Raw genomic sequence first — 27,365 nt, forward strand, 5'->3', positions numbered from 1 at the left:
AGTTAAAGGGCACGATGATTCATTTGAGTTTTTTTAAGTCACTTCTTTTTTTGTCTTGTGGTATTCGTTAAAAAAGTCGCAATTGATGAATCCCATGAAAACATCTGGAAACTGAAGTGACCTAGCTTCATGCCCTATAAGAATCCAGACTGCTGTACAGCCCATGACATAATAGTACATCTGTGCACACCTCCAGCACTAAACCAATGGTCGTACATACATATTAATCTGCCTACCTTTTTGGACGTTGGCATTCATTTTCATATATTAGCAAGAGAAGGAGATTGAGCTCTTTTCTTACACTTCCATTACAAGTGATTTTCAGCATGTGCGTTGAAAATAAACATGTTTGTTGTAAATGCTGAATTGAAAAAATATAAAATGCTGGAAAATTACTTGTTTTTTATCAAATGTATCATTTAGTAATGTTTTCTAAACACATTATTACTCATAATGGTTACTAAATATTTTTTATGGGCCAAATGCTATTACTTACTAATTTATTCGTGTTTTAACCATTCATTTGCAATTATAGATTGTAAGCTTGCGAGCAGCGCTCCTGTAACTGATGATGAACTGTGTGTTACTTGTAATGTCTTTATTGTCTGTACATGTCCCCGCTTAATTGTAAAGTGCTGAGGAATATCTTGGCGCCACAGAAATTATTATTATTAATGCTAAATAGCATCAAATATTAAGCCTTTTTGTTACTTACCAGGTATTTACACTTTATTATGTGCCTATTTTATATATTCTCTATATACTGTACAATATATTATAAAGTGAACTGTCATGAATTAGGGACAATAACAACGAATATTTAGATTTTCGTAAATCTTATTTTTTATTATTCGTAGGGATGAGCCAACCTGAGCTTAAAAGTTTGGGGTTCGTACCAGAGTTAGTGTCCGACACTAAACGATGTACACAGACTTCTCCCAAAAGTTAGGCATTCCGGGGAAAGTCTGTTGTAGAGAGAGAGAATTTTTTCCAGATCCAAAGTATGGTCCCCATTATTTTTGGTGTGTATTTATATGTGGTTCGGGTTCTGGTTCAAGTTCGGGTACAGTTCTAGTACCCAAACCAAACTTTGGACTAAAGTTTGAGTTGGTTACTAGAAAGCGAACTTCCACAGGTCCGCTCATCTCTATTTGATATTAAAAGATAATAAATTGGACTAAAGTTGATACATTTACAGTATGAGCAGCCTATAACAGATAATATTTTTGTGGTGCATCAAAATCAGGAAATTTGAACATTATTTGATAGACACAAGTTCTTGTATAAGTGAAATTTGTGCGTTCCAAATGTACTATAGATAAGATGGTAAAGATGTGCCGGCCTTATGTGTGTATAAGTGTGTGTGTATCAGTGTGGGTGTGTATTAGTGTGCGTGTGTTTCAGTGTGTGTATCAGTGTGTGTGTTTTTTAACCTATGCTTGTGTGTCTATCTGTATGTGTTTTGGTGTATATGTGTGTGTGTCAGGACTCAGATAATTTGTCTTATCCTAACATTTACATCCAAGGCAAGCTTCAATAGTTAGAAATATTTACCACTTACTGTACAAGTAATGTAGCTTTTAGTTAAAACAATGAAAAGGGTATTTTCATATGAGAGATTCTTAAAATATATAGAAAGTCCAATTAATAAGTAGATTAACTGATTTAATTGTGCAGCCAGTAATAGGAATTACATACAATACATTCATGTTATAACAATTGTACAAGTCTAGCTGCAAGTAAATCAAACAACCAAAATTACTTAAAATAGGTAGAGTTGGTGAATACAATAGTTCATTTAGTGGTAAATTTACTGGTTTTATTAGTTAGTGAACATGGTCTCTTATTTCTGCAGGCTCATCTATTTCTGTAATATTGTGTATTCCTGTATGGGGCCTGTTGACTTGTCGTCCTAGTCATAGATATGTTTATAGATTTTTCGTGTGATCAGTATTGGTTTACTTTCTTAGATAGGCAAATATGTAGATTACCCTTTACGTCTGCTAGAAAAACATTTCCGCCTAGGAGATGGTGCGGGGAAGTATTTTTGTCCATATATTCTGCTATCCATTAAACCCACAAAGATTACTCACACACAGCCTTTTGTTTTTTTCCCAAGAGACCTTGAAGTCTAAAAATGGAATCTAATATTTCCATCATCACTCTATTATAATATGCGCTTCCATGAGTCTTCTTTCAGACATTCATTGTCTACGTCATTACACTTCCATCATCAGATACTTGACTGCTGGTACTGTATATAGTCTTTCTGATCAGTTAAGATGGAACATCTAGAGTCTTTGGGAATCCATTTTCCACTGAATATGTTTGCATTTGGAGAAAAAAAAATATATTCCAATGCAGCACGGATCGTTTAAACAAGAAAGATGTGCAACTTGTATAAGATCCGGCTTTACTTATTCGAAAATGAACTTCACACCACACTCTTTCACAACAAGGAACTCATCTTACAACATCTATGAGGAACCAGGGACCTCTATAAATAAGCAACTGCATATTTAATGATTGCTTTGGTATAATGTATTTGAACAGAGCTAGTTTGTAATAATTACTAATATTTACAAAAAAAATTATTCAAAAACATCTTAGCTTTGACAAATACAAAAACTACCCGTGATTTTGTGCACAAGTACACGTCTCGCATGGTTCCATTTTTTTTTTTTTTTTTAGAAATTAAAATAAATTACGTAGCACAAAAAAAAAAATCAACTGATCTAAAGCTTTAAGGTAATGCACAAATGCCATTACATAGATCTTATTTTCCAAACATTAGACAAAAATGCATTGGATACAAAAATTTATTAACACAAGCTTTGCACACTTTATATAACATTAATCAATTGTTTAGTTCTAGATAATTGTTTAATAGTATTCACTTTTATATTAATAATCTGTTGCACACAAAATATAGACTTACATCTATGCAGATCGTCCAAGGACGGATCCGCTTAATTTAGTAAGGCTGTTGGCTTTGCTGTAAATTGTACAAAGGATTCTAAATAGATGATGCGATAACTACTACACCCAACTTGAAAAGCAACTGAAACCCTACATCATCTGTACAGCTAACACATTTATAATCCTATCCACTACAAACAAACACAGAGATGAGACTAAAATACAAGCCGATGTGTTGCAGCATTGTAGGGCCACTAAAAAGCCATCTGTGATTCGTGGCAATTTAAAAGGCGAGGGAAGGCACAAAAGCTGCAAACTGCATCCTGTGTCACACTGCCTGAGGAAAAACGCAAAATGAAGGTAAGATCGATGTCATGCAGACCAAACTCCTAAGTGCAGCTACTGCTTGCAATAGGATCAGCTGACAGTGGTGGCCAAGGAAGGAACTCTCGTCAAGCTCCTTTGATCCATCACCTTTTTTTAATCAGACTGGAAGGAAGAAAAAGCTGAAAGGTTTGGTACACTTTCTCTAGCAGCATTCTTGCTCTTGACTTAGACATTGGTGACTCAGATGAAGTTTTTTTTCTTTAGGTAAATTTAGTTGAAGAGGAAAAAAAAAAAAGTATTTACATTTCCTAGACATCTTTTCAGACATAGGCATGGTCATGAGACTGACATACAGCAAGAGAGACCTCAGTTTCCTTGCGTTTCATATTTTTTTCGTTTTTTTTTTTTTTTTTTTTTACAATAGATCATAAATACTTTTTGAATGTTACACATTATATTATGACAAAACGTTGTTTTATGAAAGTACTTTTACTAAGCAATAAGCCATAATGTAGAAAAATACATTTTACCTTTTAAAGACTCAAAAAACAAAGAACAAAACTTTAGTAGTAGTGCATAATTATTTAGTAGTAGCTACAACAGGGGTTCCTAAATTTACAATAAGAGCTTGCATAAACATAACATGAGGTTTTTTTTACAATTAGGAGAAAGAAATGACGTGCTGAACGACAGTACTAAAATGATGGAGGGTGAGGAAGAAGAGATAATGTTCTGCAAAAAGACAGCAAAATAAATAACTAAACTCAGCTGAAGAAAATATTTTTGGTAGATTCACATGAAGAGAAGCATGGACAGCACTGGAGAGAAACACAATGTACTTTGTATCACGTTCCAATACCAAGCTGCCCATTGTCAGTTTGGGTAATGGACCTATAGAAGAACTTGGATTACTTTTTTAGAAGATAGGTCCACAACCATGAACTTCATTTTGGGCAGTTCTTTACGCAATGTGCTGTTCTTTTTTCCAGCTTTCATATTGTCACTTGACTAGCAGGGATTTGCTGCCAGGACAATATTACTATGTGCTTGGTCCAATTAGAAAGTTTAATAGGTGACTCTGAACTGCACCCAAAGAGGGGTGCATTGAAGTATCCCTTAATTTAATAGAGCTGTTGGGCCATGAAACTATTCCAAATAAACATAAATACATATTAAAGTGGAATTAAAGACAGCACAACATTTGGAAAATCTAACAAGAGGGACAATGCTCCTAAGAGGATTAAAGGAGCTGGTGGTGGCACTCACCGAGGGCAGAATCGTCTAGAACAATTCACCAAAATCATTAGCAACAAAATCCTTTGCACTAGGTCATCAATGTCTATGTCCATCAGCAAAAGGTTAGAATTAAGGTCTTCAACCCTGTTGCGGATAAAAATACTATCCATTTATTTTCAAGTTACAAAAATAGGAGCAAAATATTTTAAGCAATGATTGTCTTTTTTTTACTATTTCTCTTTATATAAAAACATAAACAGCTCGTGCGAATTCTAAGATTTGTGCACACATTGTACTTGTTCTTTGTCACTTATATATATTTATATATAACATATAGAACTTATTAATTGGTCCACAAAGTAGATCTGTGCGTTCTCTAGTGCTTTGTACAAAAGAAAAACAATATTATTATCAAAATATTCATTTAATGGCTTTACTTAATACATAAATACATGTTTGTAGATAACACAGGAGCGATGATTGTTCAGTCAGTTTGGTGATGATTTTTTTTTCTTTTTCATTTTGTTGGGCTGTATACACAGGTTGGCTGGTTGCTCATCGCTACAAGTATGCTACTCGTCGTCCTTTATTTTTTATCCTTTGTTTATACCTTTTCCCCAGGACTGCTGCCAAGTATTTCTTGACAGCCATTTGTTTTCGGTAGCGGCTGTAGCTGTCAGTGAAGATGCCATCTGAGTGCCGTTTTGATAGTGGTTCCGAGTCGTCTTCCAGGCTGCTACTCAATGCACTGCAATGGCAAAAAGCAAGAGTTGCAGTCTACAGTAGCATCTCTCTACATGCACCCGGCTGCGTTCTCAAGCTGGGTCTGAGTCTAGGATACTTGTCTCAAAATACTGAGCATGCTGCACCATACAATAGAGCATCCAATCTGCTCAGTCACAATGGACAGCTACCCCATAGGTAAGAAAGGCCCCATTAAAGGAGTATTGAGTTAGTTAACCATGTTATTTCCGGTTCAGTTAAAACTTACAAGCATTAAATCTGGCAAATACTTAAGTAGTGATCTAAGCTCCATTGTTTAGATACAGCAACTGGATCCCTTGTTCTCTCTGCTACAGCCTCTAATGCAAGCCTTACTTATGACTGCCATCCTGTTGGAGTCAATAGGTGCCATAAATCAATGAACCCAGGTGGTAAACGGGTACACAGTATGCAGCAATGCAGCAGAGGACCAAGACCTGTGTGCCATGAAAAAAACAATGGGATGCACAATGTTAATAGCCTGCTTGGCATATTTTTGGTTTAAAATATAAGTCATTTTATTATATCAATGGGAGATACATTTTAAATTGGTAGGGTAGGAACAATATTCTGCCCAAGAACTGTTTAATGAGCCAGTCCTATTAACTGGCATTAGCACAGCCCCCACCCAACTCTCCCCATCCTAATAAGTCTTACATAAGACTTATATTTCATTGATTATTTTACAGTCACATTCAATGTATAAAGATTTAGTCACCTCATTACATCTTATCTCATTGTTTTCTCATTAACACCCTCTGATTCTCAGTGCACATGCACAATTGCAAGAAGATAATTTTCACTATACTATATCACCATAATAAGGTGCAGCATGTTAATTCGTAAGCCATCTGTCCAATATTTCTGCCATTCCCCCCAATATTAATACCTATACCACCAGAATTAACAGATACACAGCAGAAATGCTATTCTCTCATCCACCAAAAAATTAATTGCATATGGTAGCTTTAAAGTCTCAAGGGGGATATGACAAATTGATTTCTTATTCTCATATCTGTCAAACACTTTGAGCTATCAGCTGCTATCTTGCAGTTATATCATTCATTATTGTGAAGTGAGGAGAGGTTTATCTTGTAATTAGCTACATATATCATGATTTTCTCCGGATTTATGTTTGGCCTCCAAATGACACGTTTGTCAAAGAAAATGTCTCGCCTTGGAACAAAGGGAACACACATTATAATAAGGGATTCTATTTCATCGCCTTTAAAATGTGATTTATGACAGATGGATAATGTGCTCATCTAATGTAAGCAACATGTCAATATACATTATATATATATATATATATATATATATATATATATAAATATATATATAAATATATATAATGGGTGTGTGTGCAACAGTGCTTTAATAATCAAGTCTTAATGCTTCCAAAAAAGCAAGTAAAATACATTATTGTCAAGCCCAATTATGGATGTATAAGTCTTGAACAAAGGGTACAAACATCTGGCACACTGTCTACCCAACCTCCATTAGGCAACCCTACGCCTTGATCCTCATGTTGGACAACTCCCAAATGCCTCTGTCTCATTACCAATCACTACAGGGCTGTCCTCCCTTTTGCTATCATAATTGCCTCTGGGGCTTGCTGTCAACAACATGAAAAGAGTTGTGTTCTTCTGGTGAGATATATGGTAGGATATCGATGTTCTGATTGGGACAAGACCAAAGGTGGCTTTATAATGTCCCTTAAATTGCAGCTATTTCCTTTTGTCTCTGATGCAGTGGCCACCAAGTCATCCAGTAAATTGCAAGCCTATATCTTGCATAGTCTAATGATATTTACCAGACTAATGCATGTTATAGGAATTAACAAATGGTAATACTATATATTACCCAGCCTTGAGTAAGCGATGCTCAGATACGAGCCCAATCTGCGCATGCCCTATATTAAATAGCATCAATATTCATTTAATCATATATTATTGTGTTCTGTTATCCAATGATCTCAGTCCCACTTGGGTCTCTAAACTGGTTTCTCAACTGGTAATTTAAAGGAGAATTTAACAAAAACAACAGATATAACAGCTCTGACACTGTAAGTCACAGGTTTTTCTAACTAAAAGGAATTCACCTGCTGTGACATTAACGTCAGATAATTTAGGATGACAGTTTGGAGACAATATATTCATCACATGAATAATTCATTATGAAGATGCAATGAGTTCCCTTGAGCATTATTAAAATGTTACCCAACCCAGAAATCTATATTGCGTGAGGGCGCACAACTGCTCCATTCTTCAAAGGGAAAATCAGTGACATATCGGACAATAAAAGAAGAGACTCAACCACAAAAATGTAAATGCATAATCCAGGTGAAATAAACAACACAGCTTATTATAGCTTTATTGCTATGGGGAAGCTGTGAAATCCTACTAAATAGGGATGGTAAAAATAAATATCATGGCATTTCAAATCCATAAACTACATGTGTCTACTGTCTGATGTTTTGCGCTACATTGTCCATATGCTCCAGTACATAAGGCGGATCTGTTCTTCATAAATATTGATTACAGCCTGAACTTGGACTGATTTTTTTTTATTACTTTGTTTTTGGATGTGTACAAAAACTACGTTTTAAGAGCACAACCTTACCCTAAGCGATTGGCCATCAGAGTATGCAGGTATTTCCTCGCAGACAATTGCCCCAGTAAATTCCTATAGGCTTTGTTTAATAGATCATCAGCATGTCTGACAACAGCAAAGAAAAAAAATAAAAAAGGAAAGATGATTCCTGGAAATCTGACATCAACATGTGTTGTTTTCAAGCAAGAAGCATTTCTGAATGGAACGTGTATGTGTGCACAGGGAGGGCTGGGTGCAGCTGACCCATTAGAGCTTCCTCGTTATGCCTAGACTGATTTGTCACAGGGTCATGTTTTACTCTAGTACACATGTTATGCCTGATATGTCCTTTCCTCCCACATCCACATTATATATATACATATATAACGCTTTTTTTGTTTTCCCAGGATGCAGCTTAATTGCAAGATGCCACCTGATTAGCACTGAATGTTATTAAATTTACATAAATTTCCATTTTCCCTTTAAATGGGCACCTCCTGTTAAATAATTTGGATGCATTGCAGTAGTCGCAATACGGTCTGACATGAAACAGAAGCAGGGTTATTGTGTTTGCAGATTTTATTTCGTTATTTGTGACTATGCAACACATCATTTTAACTAGGTTTTATCTCATTGAGGGGAAAAAAAAGTCTGAATTCACCTCTTTTCCGGTGGATAATAAAAGGAATACATATCATCTAAGACAGAGGAAGGGTTTCCAATACCGATCGGATCATTATCAAAAGCAAAGTCTGGAAGAGTGTTACCATCCTCATCATACACTTCATCTTCAAGCCTAATGAGCAGAGAGAAAGAAAGGAGAATGAATTGTAAGCCTCTTAATTAATCAAAAATGCATAATGACTTGATCAGTGCCTTTCAGTGCAATGTAATCCCTGGCAAAGGTTCATTTCTAGTGTCTACATTACTGGTCTTTTTTCTCTGAATATTGTTCGGTGATGAGATGCCAGACGCTGATGGAAAAAGACCCCCTGAGACCCTATCAATCTGTAGGTGGGCGTGAGAGAAATAACAAGAGCAGCCCATCTGTGAGCTGACCTGAGGTTGGGGCTGGGCCAGAGCTAGCTGCCAAATCCTACAATCATTAGTACAGGGAACTGAGAGTAGAGAGAGGAGGTGGAGGGGAGGAAGGGGAAGATTAGAAAAGGTTGGGGGGGGGGGGGTGAGGGAAACAACTTTCCTTTATTGGCAGAACAGCATCATCAAACACACTATCGGCTTCCAAACATTAAATCAGAGCACTAAGCATTGGCCACAAAGCACTGAAAATACTCGGCAGTAGCATTACCCATGTCCCTTCTACAGAAGGAGGGGTAGGTTTGGATAGACTGGGTCCTGACTTCGTCGGGGGGTTTTGTTTCTTTTCGTGCCAAGTTCCTCCTTAAGATTTTTTTTCCTTACTTTGTATCTGCTGGGATGTAGGTCACCGTAAGCTATTTTTGTCAGTTTGCTCTGCCAGCGTTATTAATAATAGATGCTTCCAAAGTGTTTTATTCTTGCTAAATCTGGATCACAGTTTAGCTGTGTCAGATTCTCCGTACCACAGGCACATGATCCTGGGTATTATATAGATTAACATAGCCAAGCAGAACGCACACCCAAACAGTTTACGCTGACCAGTGTCGTCCCAACACACAACAAGCATAAACAGCCCCGGGCATTTCGTCTGGTTCTGGACTCAAACTCCCATTCTCTTATGCTTTGGATGATAGGAGTTGTATCCCAGCAACAGTTGCACTGAGAAAAAAAACTCTTTGTATCTAATATTAACTATGAATTAAGGTTAAGGCAGATAAACCGTTAAACACATAAATCAATGTGTGCGTTTTATTTATTTCTGCATTCTAGTTATTCATTTGCGACCCGTTTTACTTCTAAATGTTTGCTTTTCATGTGGAGAAAGCAGTGATCCTACTGAGAGGGGTAAGCAAAACCTTAGAGCACACAATGAATTATTTATAAATCTAATATGTGAATTGTGTAAGAAATTCAGAAGATAAATAGTGTCAAGCCCAGCAAAAGCAATAAAAATATTGATTATTTGGGCAATAGCTGAAATATTTTCATTGTAAATGGAAAACAAAAATCATGGCGTAAGAAGAGATGTATTACCTTAGGCGGCATCAGTACTATTCATACTAAGGTGTTAATAATATTTCGGAAGAAAAATATTTTTTTTGCTGTTTTTATTCTAATGCGCATTGTACCTGGTAAAGCTAAATAATAGCAGATATATAAAATATTAGAATCTAGCCATTCTAACATCTAACCACAATGTTCTTTGAACTAAGCAATTTTAAGGTGAAATCCCATAAATTGTCGCTCGTGCCTCTGCTCCTACCAAGATTTTGAGGGCACGTACGCTATGTGTAAATGGATTAAAACACTCATTAATGTGCAATATAAAACATGTAAACAATAGTTATCTCCTATGGAAATTACATAAAAGCAGATTCCAGTATAATAATTTTTTTTTTATTGAAAACCCTATTTTTTCCCCCTAAAGATCATATAATCTGATTACTAGGATTGTACAATAGAAGCTAAGCACCTGTTCCATTGTAAGAAGGGTGACTCTCAGCCAGCAGTCAGAGGCATGTAGCACAGGGGACTTCCCCGGCTGTCAGGTTTTGTCATTTAAAGATGTACTATCACTGATCCTAAACAAGATTCTCCTATACTATCTGAGGGATTGCAAAGCTATGCTTTGGGATGATACAGTTTTTTTTTTAATCATCTAAATGCAAAATATGAATGCGAAATTGCAAGGATGGAAAACAAACAGACACATGATATGGGAGGAAATGTGTTAAACCTTCTTGGCACTCGATATTCTAGACCTCTAGTCCTTTTGATGAGACAGGGTCTTTGTGCATCTCACCGCTGATATTCTAGCCCACCACATATGAACACATGCAGGGAAAGCCTGCTCCTCTTCTCTAGTTTCCTTTGTAGTAATTCAAGAGAAGCTAGACATATTGCATAATATGAGATGTTATGGTACCACAGCCCCATACTGACATGAAATGTGAATTCTTTTCAAAGATTGACATAACAACAGGTTTTCATGACAATAATTAGTCCGATACTTACCTAAGTGCCGGGTACTTGAGCGCAGTAGGTGAGGAATGGACAGTGCAGCGCATTACTCCATACACCAGCAGCCAGGCGAGCAGTGCTTTCCTGTACATTGTCATTCTGCGGGCGAAAGAAGTGAAGGGAACACTTTCAACAGGCACTTCTCATTAGCCAAGATCGATGTGCGATTTGACCTCAATTAGATCAATGCATATGCAAGTGAGAACAGGCAAAATATTTACCAACGTGCAAATACATGCAACCTTTTCCGATCTTTTATTAAGGCAAAGTAGGTACATCTGCCAATTCTAAAACAACGGTTCATACATGGAAGCATGCAAGGTTCTTACCATATAAAAAGAAACTCCACGGTGCCACAGAAACAGGGATGTCAGGTCCCAAGTTAAAGCCAAGTGTCTTGCAAGTTTACGCTCTTTCTTAGAATGTGGACTGCATTGCCTTGTGTGATAGGTTCGGATTACACCGCAACTGGATGGCTGCTGCTTTATTGACTAAAAGTTTGATGCAAGCCACAATTCCAGGGGAAAAAAAAAAAATAAAGGTGGATTCCGACTGAGATGAGAAAAAGAGCAGGGGAATAACAAAATAAAGAATAAAATATAACCTCCCTAGCTGAAAAAGTAAATGAAAGAAAAAAACAAAACAAGTCGTAGCTGCTGGGAAGTAAATACGAATGAGATATAAAAAAGCAGTGAGCCAGGGAGGCAGGGAGAGCCTGGTGCAGCCTGTTATGAGTCTTGGGCTGAGATGCTGACAATGAGATCAGATCTTCTCTAAGATACTTCTCCTGAGGCGTTTCTCTAGCTGCTTTCTTCTCCTTCTTGTGCTGCAATTCAAGTTGACCAGCCCTCCGTTCTTGTATGTATATACATATATTTATATATATACACACACATGCAGAATAGTTACAGCAATTGCCACTTTAGGAAGAGGTTGCGTTGTAAATGTTTGTCTGCATATTACCTTTAAATACCAGCTATTGTTTGTGATTCTGTGGCGCTCGGATTTTTATCCATGGATCAAACAGCTTCCCTTTTTTTCAGAGTGTAAGTCACGTAATGATCCAGTATCAGAAAAGACGTCATCAGGCCAATTCCTCCAGGAACATGATAACAATTCTCATCTTTCCTCACAGATGATCCGATCACAGTCATAAGTTTTCTTATAAATATTCTGACATACACATTCCCTTTAGTTTAACTACACATCAATATTTTTTTTTCCTCTTTTGGCAATATGTTCCCATAAATTATCTCTGACAGAAGCACAGGTGACAAGCAGAAGCATCCAGTGCTCATTCCAAATTATAGAAAAAAAACAACTTTAATCTGGGAAAGCCTCAGAAGAGTACTTAGAATATATCAAATATATAAAAATGTCCTATTGAAGCCCAGGCATACACACACACACACACATGAGATGTACATTTGTACATATGTGTCTGTATATATGTATCTATATGTATAGATATATATATGTATATGTATATCTATAGATAGATATAGATATATATATATCTATATCTATCTATATATATATACACTGTATATATACAAATATATACACATACATCTCCTATGTAAATGACTATGTATAAATTATATATATATATATATATATATATACATATATATAATATATATATATATATATAATCAACAGTTATCAGAGTAGGAGTTCAATTAAGCTCACTGATCAGCCAATTTATCCATAAGATATTAAGAGCTTCCCTAAGTGATTCATTTTTTTAATAAGATACTAATTGACAGATATTAGTTGGCTGAAATTAATGGAGCTGTCCATGGTGCTGAAACAAGAGTGTCTGCTGTTGCTCTATATAATTTTATTCTGGATAATGATGACTGAAGATTAATAAATATTATACAGGAGTTTAATATTTATTATTTCCTAACAAAAGACCTTTATACACTTTGATCACATATATACATATTTAATATGTGCAATATACAGAATACTATATATTTAATACTATGGATTTTCCGTTTAGTCGATGTTCTACATGGTTATATTATTAGTTAAATATCTGGTAATTGAGGTGCTAAGAGAAAGGTACATTATATATTTTACATGGACTCTTTAGGGAATCCCCTGTTAGGCAGTTCAAAGATTAAATATTGCTATTTCCTTTCTTTCCTTTTTTTTTCCTTTTTTCATTTACAGAAAATGACGTGAGATCACCACAATTACGTGGGTAGCCCACCAAGATCCTCCCTAGACAATATGCTTAGAACAGGCTGTTCCGGAGTAAATAATGCTGTATTACACAGACATTTACAAGAATGTGGAATGCCATCATCCATTTAAAAGGTTTTTGTTTTTTTTTTCTTTTATTATAAACGACATCTAAGAACTATCTCCATTAAGATAGATTTATAGATTATTTTTCCTTAGGATATAAAATATTAATACAGCACATCAATTGTGATAAATAACAGTCTGAGGTCGGAGGACTTTTCTCTTTTGCCGCAAACAAAAAACAAAAAGGATGTCATACAAATTTCATAAGTGGTCAGATAATCATATTAAACCAATAGATTAGCACTTATGTGAAATATCTGTTAATGTTAAATAAGCATTGTAAATCAAGTTTATAAGCATGGCTCAACTTTCTAGACGATTTGTGAAATGTCTGCAGTGCTTACGTTAAAAGAGAACTGATTAAAGAGCGCCACCAAGTGGTTATTTTATGTTGAACAGTGGAGAGTGTACTAGGGAAAACCAAAGACCTATTGACAGACACTAGCAAGGAAGTCCATTCATAAATTTGTGAAGAACTGCCTGCAAACTACTTCTTATGTTCCTTTCTATTTTCTATTCAACTAGTGGAGACGTGTAGCGAACTAATATACTACGATATATGTAACAAAGCATGCATCTAAGAATTGGCAAAGTGCTTAAGAAATAAGCAGGATAGAGTATTTCAAGAATTATTATTTTCTTATTTATAGAATAACAATCTGACCTTTGCAAACATAGCCAACATTTAATTATTTACTCAGGTGGAGTTGCCATACGCAAGAACACTGTATAAGAAAGAGAGTCGTAAGATTTGTGAAGTTAAGAAATTTGACCTATGCCTAACAAAAAGATATCTCTCAGATAATAATATTACATTTTGAGTCTTATGGAGATATTTTTTAGTGTTTCACTTCCAAACAAAACTGCATTCCAAAATTCAGCTACAGTATTTTGCTGAAACGCAAACTAAAATAATTAGTTTTGCCTTTATCATACAAAATAGAAGCGGATGCACTTTAATACCAAAGAATTCAAGAGACTATTATTAGATGATGAGATGGGTATTTAAGTATTCTTATAAATATTCATGTTTTATAGGCAGTGCGATCAATAAATGAGCCTTAGAAGACGTCACAATGCTATGTGCCATGCATAAATATCTTTAGCACAGAGAAGATAAAGTCTGAATTCAATGTGAATGACTGCAATATAGGATTCAACTTCAAATGTCCTTGTTCAATTTAGATCTTTAGATTACCATTTAGATGTCTGTTTAACACAATGTTTTCATGAGTGAGTATATTTCTCAACTTGCTTTAATACCCCTGTAAGATCAGTTTTATCATGGTATTGGTACATATATCACATATACATTCGTACTTCTACATGGATATCTAGGTCTGGTAAAGGAACATAAAAGAAGCACTCCCATCAAAGTTTTTATCCTCTTAATATATTGCAGTCATCATATTATACAGCAGTGTGTACTTACAATTGCTCATTTTGCCCTTCTACCCAGTCAATTCTTCTCTTTTCTATGTAGAAACAGGAAGTCTATTTTCCCTGCTGGAGTCATTCTCCTCTTCAACTCCTGACTCAGCTACTCCGCTTCTCCCCCCTGCCAAGACTTTTGCAGTGATGACTCATGCAGGGAAAATTGACCTCCTGTTTCTACATAGAGCTTAGGAAGATTCAGGTAGTAGTCAGTTTTAAGTCAAGTGATGTCATAGAAAAATGAGGAATTGTAAGTACACAGTGCTATATAATATGATGTTTGCAATATATTAAGAGGATAAAAACTGGTGGGAGTGCTTCTTTTACTCTAAAGCTAAGTAATAAAATGTAGGGGCATACTGTTCATGTGTTTATTTTCAGTTAGTGAATGACTAGCCTGGCAAGATGTAGCAAAGGGCAAACTTTATATTTCTGCAGAAAGGGCAAAGGGGAGAGGCTCCTGTTGCAGCCAGACACAAGATTGTAAGAAGGAGGATACAACTGGCTAAACTCATGGAACAAATACAACAGATTTCTTTAGATATTTCTCAATTTTAATTTCAATATTAGGAAGAAAGGGTTAGGATATTATTTTTCTTATTTTGTGCATTCTCTATGTTTTGCATTTCTTGGATTAGGACATTAAGTGATTTGATTTTGCAGCATAGCGGTGGAAACTTTTTTGGAGTTGCTTCTATCATACCCTTACTCTTCATACAGGTTTGTTAACTACAAAAATAATTTTTCTTCCTGGGCAACCTACAGTAGGTCAAAAATCAAAACGTGTTTATTGACAGACTATAAGAACCAAAATCATTTAGTGTCTATAGTTGACCATACAGTGTTGACAATGTTGACCATACCCTGATGACTATACCCATTAATTTCAACAGGTTTGACCAACATGGTAATAGGTTAGCTCAACAGCGTCAGACTGAAGACATGATGGAAAAAAATAATCAGACATGTTGAACCACCAGTGGCTTATTTCAATCTCCACAAAGAATAACAAAATGTTAAAGGTATAAGCTGGATGAGATACAGTTCTGCTCATCGTTATTGGCACCCATGAAGTTTAAGTACATAATGTGGAATATCTCCTGAAAAAATGAATCAAGTGACACAGTTTTTTGTATATAGGAATTGTGTTAAATACAAAAGAGCAATTGCTAAACAATAATTTAAACAATGGGAGGTAAAAATAGAAAACTCTAAAGCTTGCTGTGTCATTGGTATTGGCACCATTTGCATTAATTTAGTATGGAAGCACATTTTGACTTGCCTGTGGTAAATCACAAAAGAGATTCACCTGTGATTAATTGTCGGTACTCATGTGAAATGAATTAGCCAATGAATGATTACTTCAGTGTTTCAAAAAGCCACACGGTAGGCCCTGCTCCTGTCACAATGGTGAAGACAAAGGAGCTGTCTGAGGACATTAGAACTGCTATTATTAGCAAACACAAGACTTCTAAAGGTATAGGGCCATCTCCAAAGACTTTGGTATCCCAGTTTCAACATAGCACAATGTTATTAAGAAGTTTGCCAAGCATGGAACTGTCAAGAACCTCCCTGTACATGGGAAAAAGAGAAAATTTGACAAGACGTGTCTTCGAAGGTTGGTGTAAATGGTGGAAAAAACACCACGTCAAACATCCAAAGACCTTGGGGCGTGGCCTAATAGCGGATGTGCTCCGGAAAGCCTCCTGCTCAGGAAGCTGCTAAAATCACCTCTGCTGTCAGATCTTGGCCTCCCCTATGCATGTTCTCCCAGTGATTACAATGCCGAGAGGTAGGTCGCAAGAACGGGGATCCCTTGCCAAGCTGACAGATATCTTTGCCCGGGAAGCAGCTCCATCACAGTCAGGCGAGAGAGCGCCGTCTCCTTTTTCCTCCTCCCCACGGTCCTTACGCAGAGGATCTAAAGCAGCTTCAGTTATAGGGATGGTGGAGATTGAAGACTCTGATATTCCCCTCACTAAGAGGATGATGCAAAATCTTCTCAGCTCTTTCAAAGCCTCACTCCAAGAAGATCTAAGAGGTATGTTGGCAGAACTAAAGAGGACATTGACTCTTCAGGAGAACGCACTGCTCATGTTGAATCTAAAATGGATGAGTACACCAGTTCTCACAATGATTTCATCGATGACAATGTGGCTTTAGAGGAGGAAGTTGCTCTACTCAAAACTAAAGTATACGACTTAGAAGATAGATCGTGCCACAAAAATGTAAGAACAAGGGGAATCCCTGAGGATATTAAACATGCCGAGCTGCAAAAATACTTTCAGGACTTACTGCTGGTGGTGATTCCTGGATCTTAACCCAGACACCTTTTGGAGGACAGAATACATAGGGTCTCCAAATCAAAAAACCTCAGCCCTACGGTTCCACGTGACACTCTGGCCTTCATTTCTTTAAAACAAATGAGGCTTTCCTGCATAATCTAAGGGGGAAGCCGGATCTTCCTGATCCTTTTCAAAAACTTGCAGTTTTCCCAGATCCTTTTGCTGTGACTCTGGCTAAAAGCAGAGAATTTGGGGTGGTGGCCAAAGTGATCATACATCATTCAGGAGCCTCCTATATTTGTCTTTCACCTTCCTAAGCGGAGAAGCTCCTTCAGAAATGGGAGCTATGGCCTCGATCTTCTGATTGTTCCTGCTCACCACTCGGCACCCAGAAGAAACTGGGTTTGGGTTGGAAAGTGGCCTGATCTTTATTGTTTGCCTTATGGTTTGTGGTCTTGGGTGATTAACACCTGAAGATTCACCATTTTGAAACTTAAGAAGCTTTGCTGGACTCTAGTTTTTCACGTGGATGGTAGACTATTATTATTTCTCTGTTGCCTTAATGGCAGAATTTCTCAGTATATGTTTTTTGTGTGTTATGTTTTCCCCTGTCTTTTTTAATTCACTGGCATGGTCTTGCAACTATTAGCAAATTCTTACAAACATGAGTATACAATTCTTATCACTGAATGTGAAGGGGTTAAATTCACTAGCTAAGAGATCTATGATGTGGAGGGAACTGACTAAAGCCCACTCTGATGTCGCCCTTATTCAGGAATCTCATTTGTTTGAAAAAGATAATAGTCATCTGAAGCATTAAAAAATTTCCAGTTTCTTTGCTAACTATAGCAGTAAAAAAATGGGGGTCGATATTTTCATAAAAGATACCTTATCCTTTAAACAAATTAATGTCTTCTCTGATCCCGGGGGGAGATTTATAATATTGTTTTTTATTTAAATGGGATAGTTTATACTATTGGTTCAACATATTCACCTAACTCCCCTCAAATTTCATATACCAGGAAATTCTTTCAGAAACATAAAGATGTGTCACAGGGTTTCCAAATTATCTGTGGAGATTTTAATGCCCCTATGTCTAAATCCCTAGACTGTTCTTCAGCTGATATAAATAGAAAGGTACTGGGTCCTTTGGCTGATGCGTTTCACTTGCATGACATATGGCGGTATTTTCATGCTGGTGAAAAGGATTTATTTTTTTCTGCTAGAAATCATTCTTATAGTAGGAAAGATTACTTCTTGGTGGATAGTAAGGTTTTAGCTAATTGTATTGATGCCTCTATAGGCCTGATCTCATTGTCGGACAATGCCCCAATTTTTTTGAAAATGAAAAACAGTTTCTCTAACATTGGAACTCATAGATAGCGGCTGAATGATCTTCTATTAGCAAAACCGGAAATAGTAGCTGAAATAACCAAGTGTCTATCAGATTATTTCCTATATAATGACAATGGTGAAGTCTCTGATGAAACCGTGTGGTTAGCCCATAAAGTCTATGTTAGAGGTATTTTTATTAAACTTGTGGCTTTTGAAAAGAAGAATAAAGATATAATTATTAAAGGTTTTTTAGCCCAAATTAAACAGCTAGAAGAACTAAATAAAGTCTCTCCCTCACCTATTGGATCCAAAAATATTTTAAATCTGAGATTTCAACTTCTCTCCCTACTTCTGTCATCTTCTGAAAATAATTTGAGAAAGCTAAAATCGCAGTATTATGCATTAGGAGATAGGGCTGGTACGATCCTAGCCAAAAGAGTAAAAAAAAACTAGAAATAAGCAAAAAAATAGTCTTTCTTGAAGGCCCTAATAAAGTTAAAATTCATAACCCGATTGATATTGCTAATGAATTTGCAAATTATTATTATAACCTATATAATTAAAAAAAGACTCTCTTTTGACTCATCCTTCATCTGAAAGTATTCACGAATATTTAGATAAATAAAGCTCCCTCAAATTTCTGAAGATCACCTGGCTTCTCTTAATTCCCCCATTACTTTACAAGAGATCCAAAAGGTTATTAAAATACCAAAATCAGCCCCAGGACCAGATGGTCTCTCAAATGATTATTATTGACAGTTTTGTGGTGAGCTTGCTCCTTACCTACTTAGGACCTTTAAAATTTGACAATTCTCTGAATCTATTGCTCCAGTGGGCCTGGAAGCCACGATTGCTACTCTCCCTAAACCAGGAAAGTCTCCAACTACCCCAGCTAATTTTAGACATATTTCCTTATTAAATTGTGATGTTAAAATATTCTCTAAGCTCCTTGGTTCTAAATTACACAAAATTCTTCCTTTTGATAGTTTCAGACCAGGTTGGATTTGTGGCTGGTAGGCAAGCCAAAGGTGGTACTAGGAGATTAATAGATTTGATAAAGATCACAGAGTTGTCTAGGGAACCCAGTGTACTCCTGTCGTTAGATGCTGAGAAAGCCTTTGACAGGGTACACTGGGGTTATCTGGACATAATTTTGTCCAGATTTGGTCTGGTGGACCCTATAAAAACAGCAATTATGTCCCTATATTCAAATCCCAATGTCTCTTTTCTGGCCTAAGGATACCGGTCTCATAACTTCCCGACTACTAATGGAACCCATCAGGGTTATCCTTTATCTACAATTATTTTTGCTTTAGTTATGGTTGATTCTATTCACTGTAATGGAGATATCTCTGGTTTAAAAGCAGGAGATACTAATCACGCCATTGGCCTCTATGCAGATGATCTAATTATAGTTTATACAAATATTGAGCATTCTCTATGTGCTGTGATGGATTAATTAAACAACTTTGAAGATATCTCCTACTATAAGCTTAATGCCCCCAAATCTTTGATTTTTCCCATCCTAGCTCCCATTCAATTAAAAAACAAGCTTAAAATTGTATTTCCATTTAAGTGGAACGATGAAGGTATTCCTTATCTAGGTACAATATTAACAGCATCCCAGTATATCCCACAAAAAAAACCCTTGATTCCCTTTTAAAATCCTTAAATTCGCATCTAGAGAGATTTTTTGTCCTTCCCTTGTCCTGGATAGTTAGAATACAGTCATTTAAAATGATTCTTCTTCCAAAAATTTTATATTTTTTTAGATGTATCCTTTTAATAAGTCCTAAGAAAATAATTGGTAAATTGCAGTCCCTGGTGAGTAAATGTATCTAGGCTAATAAAAAACCAAGAGTTTCCATCAAATCCATGTGTTATCCCTATTCATCAGGTGACTTGGGGACTCCTAATCTTTTAACTTATCACAAGGCCGCAATTTTGGAAGGCTCCAAGGATTGATGGAATTCAAAAAACTCCAGTAGATGGATGCAGATTGAATTTTCCTTTGCAGTTTGCAGTTCAACTAGAAGGTGTTTAGAATTGGAGTTAATCTGTCCCACACAATTTGACCCGGGCCTCCCTACTATGTCAGCTACCTTGTCTTTTTGGAGAGAGTGGGCGAGTTTAAATCTGGCTCTAACTCTTTCGAGATCCACTATCAGATCTCTTGAACCTCATATACCTTATCTCAAATCTCAATCTAGCTAACTGGGAATCAAAGGGGATTGCATCCTTAGCTGACCTCGTACAGAAGCATGTACTTATGCCTTTCGATACCTTTGCAAAAAAAAATTATGACCTGAAGGACAAGCTGGAACAGTCTGGGGTCATGGTTTCAACAAGTACCATACGCCGCACACTAAACCAAGCAGAGCTTTATGGGAGAAGGCCAAGGAAGAAACCATTGCTGAAGAAAAGACATAAAAAGAAACAACAGATCTTTGCCAAAGAGTACCTTGACAAGCCACAATCCTTTTGGGAAAATGTTCTGTGGACAGATGAAACAATTGAGGATTCATAATGCTATGTAGTTGCTTTGCTGCGTCTGGTACTGGAGACCATGACTATCACAGGAATCATGAAATCAGAGAATTATCAAGCGATTTTAGAGCAAAATGTCCTACCCAGTGTGAGAAAACTTGATTTGAGTCGAAGATCATGGGTCCTCCAGCAAGAGAATGACCAAGAGCACATATCCAAAAGTACACAGGAACAGTTGAAAAAGAAAAAATAGACTGTTTTAAAATGTCCAGCAATGAGTCCTGACCTCAATCCAATTGAAAATCTTTGGGGTGAGCTGAAATCTGCCATTGGGAAAAAGAACCCTGAAAACATTCAAGAGCTTGAACAAACTGTAAAGGAAGAGTGGGAGAAAATTTCAGCTGAGAAATGCAAGAAGTTTATAGATGGCTACAAGAAACATTTTGGAGTCTGTCAGCAATGCCACAGGGTGTGCAACCAAGTATTAATTAGGGGTGCCTTTATTGCTGCATATGATGTTTATTCTGTTTTTTTCTTTGAAATTGCAACATGAAAGTTGAAAAACAATGCTTTATTGTTGTATTACTTTGGACCACTAATTAAAAAATCCTGAGGATATAACTTTGGTACATTTCCATTTATTAATGAAGATATTGTACAGTCTATGAAAAAAAATGAAGGGGTGTATGAAGCACTGTAGCTGTCAATTGATGAGCTTTCGGTCTGCAGTATTCTTATGTGTACAGTATGGCCTGCTTGTTTCTAATACTTTTCCAGATGGGTGGTGACCATGGTGGCCATTTTGAAGTCGGCCATTTTGGATCCAACTTTTTTTTTTCAATGGGAAGAGAGTCATGTGACACATCAAATATTGAGAATTTCATAAGAAAAACAATGGTGTGCTTGGTTTTATCGTAACTGTATTATTTCATGAGTTTTTTTACAAGTTTATGACCACTTATAAAATGCATTCAAAGTGCTGCCCATTGTGTTGGATTGTCAATGCAACCCTCTTCTACCACTCTTGACACACTGATTGCAACACCGCAGAAGAATGCTAGCACAGACTTCCAATATCCATTGTTTCAGATTCTTCACATCTCATATCTTCACGGCATAGACAACTGCCTTCAGATGACCCCAAAGATAAAATTCTAAGGGGGTCAGATCGGGAGACCTTGGTGGCCATTCAACTGGCCCACGGTGACCAATCCACTTTCCAGGAAACTGTTCATATAGGAATGCTCGGACCTGACACCCATAATGTGGTGGTGCTCAGGGAACGTGCCATCTTCAATGCATAAAGAGGGCAACACATTATCATGTAGCAATTTCAGATATCCAGTGGCATTGAGGTTTCCATTGATGAAGTGCCCCACTATCTTTGTACCCCATATACCACACCGTACCATCAAGATAGGAGATGTGCAGCATCTGAAACAACGGATACTGGAAGCTTGTGTGTTACGGATCCGGGTCGTGGAACCTCTGTGCTGCGGTGCAAGGAGGCACCAGAGGGGCGTGACTAAGTATCTACTCGGCCTGACGAAGGTCGCACGGCGGCTCAGTCGACTCCGTGAACCAGGGAGGGACAGAGCAGAGGGACTAGGTGCCACTCTGGGACCGACCTTGTATGAGAGCAAGTGACTCCCACGGGTCAGAAGGCAAGAGCTGACCGGTACAGCGGAAGAGCACGGCAGGCAGGCTGATGCGGAAGGTAGCCAAACAGGTGCTCCGGGTAGGCAAGCTGGTGGGCACAACAGGTAACAGGCAGGTGCTTCCAGGTAAGCAGGCAAGCGGGCACAGCAGGTAACAGGCAGGTGCTTCCAGGTAAGCAGGCGGGAGGGCACGGCAGGTGACAGGCAGGTGCTTCCAGGTAAGCAGGCTGGCGGGCATGGCAGGTAACAGACAGGTGCTTCCAGGTAATCAGGCGATCAGAGCCCATAGACAGACTGGTGGACTGGACTGTAGGCAGACTGTCAGGCTGGAAAGTAGTCAGACTGGCGGACTGGACTGAAGAACAGACTGGCGGACTGGACTGACTTGCAGAGGACCAGAGGGATGAAGCAAAGTATGTATAACAGAGCAACAACCTTGCACGGGCACCTCCATATTGGAGGAGGTGTCTTTTATAGAGAAAGTCCTCTGGCCATTGGTCGAGGACTTTTTAGGATGGCGCCGCATTCCCTTTAAGAGGGAGGGAGCATGCCCTAAGCATAGTGCCAGGGAAGCTGCGTGCACCAGCAGCAGCAGGGAGGCCGGAAGACGCCGGAGCAGGACCGCGGCAGTAGGGGGGACGGCTATTCTGCCTGGCAGGGGGCAGAGACGCCGATGCTACACTGTGCTAGCATTTCTTCTGTGGTGTTGCTATCAGTGCATCAAGAGTGGGAGAAGAGGGTTGCATTGACAATTCAACACACTGGGCAGCACTTTGAACACATTTTATAAGTGGTCATAAACTTGAAAAAACTCATCAAAGAATAAAGATACGTTAAAACCAAGCACACCATTGTTTTTCTTATTAAGTTCTCAATAAGTTTGATGTGTCACATGACCCTCTTCCCATTGAAAAAAATAAAGTTGGATCCAAAATGGCCGACCTCAAAATGGCCACCATGGTCACCACCCATCTGGAAAAGTTTCCCCTCCCCCATATACTACTGTGCCATAAACAGGAAGCTGATATCACCAACCATTCCCATTTAATTTAGGTGTATCCATATAAATGGCCCAACCTGTATATACAGGTGAAACCAGAAGTTTACATACACTATATAAAAAGATACATATGCATGTTTTCCTCAATATCTGACATGAAATCAGAATAAACCTTTCCCGTTTTAGGTCAATTAGGATTGCCATAATTTTTAATATTTGCTAAATGCCAGAATAATGAGAGTGAGAATGTTTTAAGGCAATTCCCAATGGAACACAGTTTGTACAACAGTTGTTTTCTATCTCTAGAGTTATTGGGTAAGTCTCTCTCTCCTATAGAGTATAGACTCTTATGGTTAGCAGGGTCCTCTTTCTCCTATTGAGTGTAAGCTGTCATGGTCAGCAGGGTTCTCTCTCTTCTATAGAGTGTAAGCTGTTATAGTCAGCAAGGTCCTCTCTCTCCTGTAGAGTGTAAGCTGTTATGGTCAGCGGGGTTCTCTCTCCTGTAGCGTGTAAGCTCTTATAGTCAATGGGGTCCTCTCTCTCCAATAGCATGTGGGCTTTGATGATCAACGGGGTCCTCTCTCTCTCGCCTGTAAAATGTAAGTTCTTTTGGTCAGTGGGGTTCTCTCTCTCCTCTCCCCCACTGAGAAATTTCATGAGCAATTACAAGCTTTCTAGTATTGAGATTTGCGCAAATTTATTTGCTGCAAATCAAATTTGTTATGGAACATACAGCGAAGTTGGTGAATTCAAATTTAAAAAAATCTGCTTATCTCTTATTGGGAGTAATTCAGTGATTAGTTATGGATAGGTTGCATATGTACTTCCTACAATATAGTAACATTAGATCTATTGCCAAAAGCTTTAATATGCTATTCAGATGCAGTATGCACAGTGTACAAACTTATGATAAAGTTTTCTTAAATTAGCAATTAGATCATTTAGAATTATACATTTTTATTGTTTGCTTTTTACATTTTTTTCCAGTTGTAAAAGCTCTATAAATTGAGTAGCAATGAGGGTCATCGTTTTACTGAGTAATTCCTTACAGGAAATGTGATTTGCAGCACAGTCATCGCTGTGAGACATGTTGGTATAAATTGTATTGACATCCAACTAAAGGGATCTATCCCAATTTATGTTATTTTATTCAGAATCTTCACTTGTTTTAGAAATACAAACTATTAGGTGATCTTTTTAGATTTGTGTTGTCAGAATAAATATAGTAATGTAGTAAGAATAAATGTATAGTACAAGAAATGCTGCTAGCCATAGCTACTGGCACATACTGTATCTATCTATCTCATATCTATCTACCTATCTATCTATCTAATATCTATCTACCTACCTACCTATCTACCTATCTATCTATAGTGATGTGCGAGCACTAAAATGCTCGGGTGCTCGAAGCTCGGGTCGAGCACATTGGAATACTCGGGTGCTCGACCCGAGCAACGAGCCCAATGTAAGTCTATGGGAAACTCGAGTATTTCTCTGGTGGTCCGCCCCGGCGGTCTACAGAAGGTCAAAAATTGCCCAAATCGATGGGAATGGTGCTCAATTAAACGTCAGGCAGGCAGAATATATAGGCCGACAGGCAGGCAGGGTATATAGGAGGGTGCATGAAAAACATAGCAGGGCACTTGGAACACACTAGTGACCTTCAATGTTCATGCACCCGTCTCTTTAAAAAAGCCGGCCGGCAATTCATCAGCAGCATACACCGGTACCAGACAATTTAGATCAGAAAGAATAGAGCATCACATATAGATTAGATAGATGGAAACATGTCAGTCACATATATAATAAGTACATTGATAGTGTTGATTACTGTACTTGTCATTTAGTGTTAAAATAAAGGATTTATTAAAAAAAAAAATTGCCGTAGGGTTCCCCGTAATTTTAGTCTCTAGCGGAGGTTAAGCAGACGGCTTGGGCAGATGTTTGAAGCCTCTGGGAAGGGGGTAATACCCACGGAGCTTCCCAGGCTACTAATATCAGCCCCCAGCTGAATACCTAGCCGTTACTAGCTATTAAAATGGGTGACCCAACAAGAAAAAATGACGTGGGGTCCCACCTATTTTAATAGCTAGCAAAGGCTAGGCAGACAGCTGGGGGCTGATATTAAAAGCCCAAGAAGGGTGCCATGAATATTGGCCCCCTCCCAGGCTAGAAACACCAGCCGTCAGCCGCCCCAGAAATGGCGCATCCTCTCACGCTCACCGCATGCGCAGGAGAATTCTCCCACGCTGTCAGTGACATGCATGAGGTGAGCTGAGTTCATTGGACATGAACTCAGCTCATCTGGATGCCGTCACAGCCAGACACTGAGGAGCGCAAGCATGCCTGCGCTTCTCAGTGTCTGCGGCATGGCAAGCTGGATGGCAGCTTTCGGCTGCGATCCAGCCTTTCATGTGAATGTAGCAGAGCTGGAGCCGTCCTGGGAACCATGGAAAGGTAAGGATGAGGTTGGTTTATTATTTTATTTTTATTGCAGGAGATCGTTAGCTTCAGCTAGAATGGGCGTGATGGTAAGTATGGTTTAATTTAGAACATTAAAGAATTGTGTGTTTATTTCAATTAAAGGACTTTATTCTTGGTGTTTCTGTTTTTTTTTTAACTTTGACTATGGGGTTAGTAATGGGGGTGTCTTATAGACGCCTCTCCATTACTAACTTGGGCTTGATATCAGCTGGCATTATAAGCTGACATCAACCCCAGCCCTATTACCCCACTGCCACCGCTACAGGGCAGTGGGAAGAGCGTGGCTAAGTGCCAGAATTGGCGCATCCTATGGATACGCCATTTCTGGGGCGGCTGACGGCTGGTGTTTCGAGCCTGGGAGGGGGCCAATATTCATGGCACCCTTCCTGGGCTATTAATATCAGCCCCCAGCTGTCTGCCTAGCCTTTGCTAGCTATTAAAATAGGGGGGAGTCACGTCATTTTTTTGGGGGTCCCCCATTTTAATAGCTGGTAAAGGCTAGGTATTCAGCTGGGGGCTGATATTAGTAGCCTGGGAAGCTCTGTGGGTATTACCCCCTTCCCAGGCTTCAAACATCTGCCCCTGCCGTCTGCTTAACCTCCACTAGAGACTAAAATTACAGGGAACCCTACGCCAATTTTTTTTTTAATAAATCCTTTATTTTAAAACTAAATGACAATGACAAGTACAGTAACCAACACTGTCACTGTACTTTTTATATATGTGACCGACATATTTCTATCTATCTAATCTATGTGTGATGCTCTATTCTTTCTGTTCTAAATTGTCGGGTACCGATGTATGCCGCTGGAGAATTGCCGGCCGGCTTTTTTAAAGAGACGGGTGCATGAAAACACTATTATTTTTTTTTAATAAATCCTTTATTTTAACACTAAATAACAAGTACAGTAACCAACACTGTCACTGTACTTATTATATATGTGACTGACATGTTTCTATCTATCTAATCTATGTGTGATGCTTTATTCTTTCTGTTCTAAATTGTCGGGTACCGGTGTATGCCGCTGATGAATTGCCGGCTTTTCATGTTTCACTGAGCACTGTTCCCATCGATTTGGGCAATCACTGTAATGCCACAACCACCATGGCTGTGACATTACAGTGAGTGGCAGACAATCCCTGAATAATTGGTGCTCTAAATAGCGCCAAACATGCAGGACGGGGACCCGAGCATCTCGAAAGTACTCGGCAAGCTCCGAGCATCTCGAGTACTGAGATGCTCGGGTGAGTACCGAGCAGTGGCGAGCATGCTCGCTCATCACTATCTATCTATCTATGAAGTGATGAATGGAGGCAGCTTGAGAATGATCAATATCTCAGAACCTCTACTATGAGCTAATTAACCACCATTTTTTCCCCATATTGCTTGGTGTGCTGCCTCCATTC

At 38.1% G+C, this 27,365-nt stretch overlaps 1 protein-coding gene and 1 long non-coding RNA gene across 3 annotated transcripts in view; one reads left to right on the top strand and one right to left on the bottom strand.

Moving 5' to 3' along the window:
• Window positions 1–2,801: 2,801 nt before the first annotated feature.
• ADCYAP1 (adenylate cyclase activating polypeptide 1) lies at window positions 2,802–12,115 on the bottom strand. 2 transcript variants are annotated; one of them, XM_073679125.1, is made up of 5 exons: window positions 11,286–12,115; window positions 10,951–11,055; window positions 8,498–8,632; window positions 7,867–7,962; window positions 2,802–5,230 (listed from the first exon to the last, which is right to left on the bottom strand). In XM_073679125.1, the coding sequence occupies exons 2-5, from the start codon at window positions 11,052–11,054 to the stop codon at window positions 5,044–5,046; spliced, it is 522 nt and encodes a 173-aa protein (XP_073535226.1). In that variant the 5' UTR covers window position 11,055; window positions 11,286–12,115; the 3' UTR covers window positions 2,802–5,043. The 2 variants fall into 2 exon arrangements, with proteins under 2 accessions (XP_073535226.1, XP_073535228.1); XM_073679127.1 differs by lacking the exon at window positions 7,867–7,962 and having other exon boundaries at window positions 11,286–12,112.
• A 1,033-nt stretch (window positions 12,116–13,148) lies between these two features.
• Window positions 13,149–27,365, top strand: part of LOC141264423 (uncharacterized) — a 51,575-nt gene continuing 37,358 nt past the window's right edge. The window contains exon 1 of the long non-coding RNA XR_012319932.1: window positions 13,149–13,284. This is a non-coding gene — a long non-coding RNA (uncharacterized lncRNA). The remainder of the gene's footprint in view (window positions 13,285–27,365) is intronic.

This window comes from Phyllobates terribilis, unplaced genomic scaffold (genome assembly GCF_046119375.1).
Source record: "Phyllobates terribilis strain yellow unplaced genomic scaffold, ASM4611937v1 Scaffold_4__5_contigs__length_816908805, whole genome shotgun sequence".
Taxonomy (NCBI): Eukaryota; Metazoa; Chordata; class Amphibia; order Anura; family Dendrobatidae; genus Phyllobates; species Phyllobates terribilis.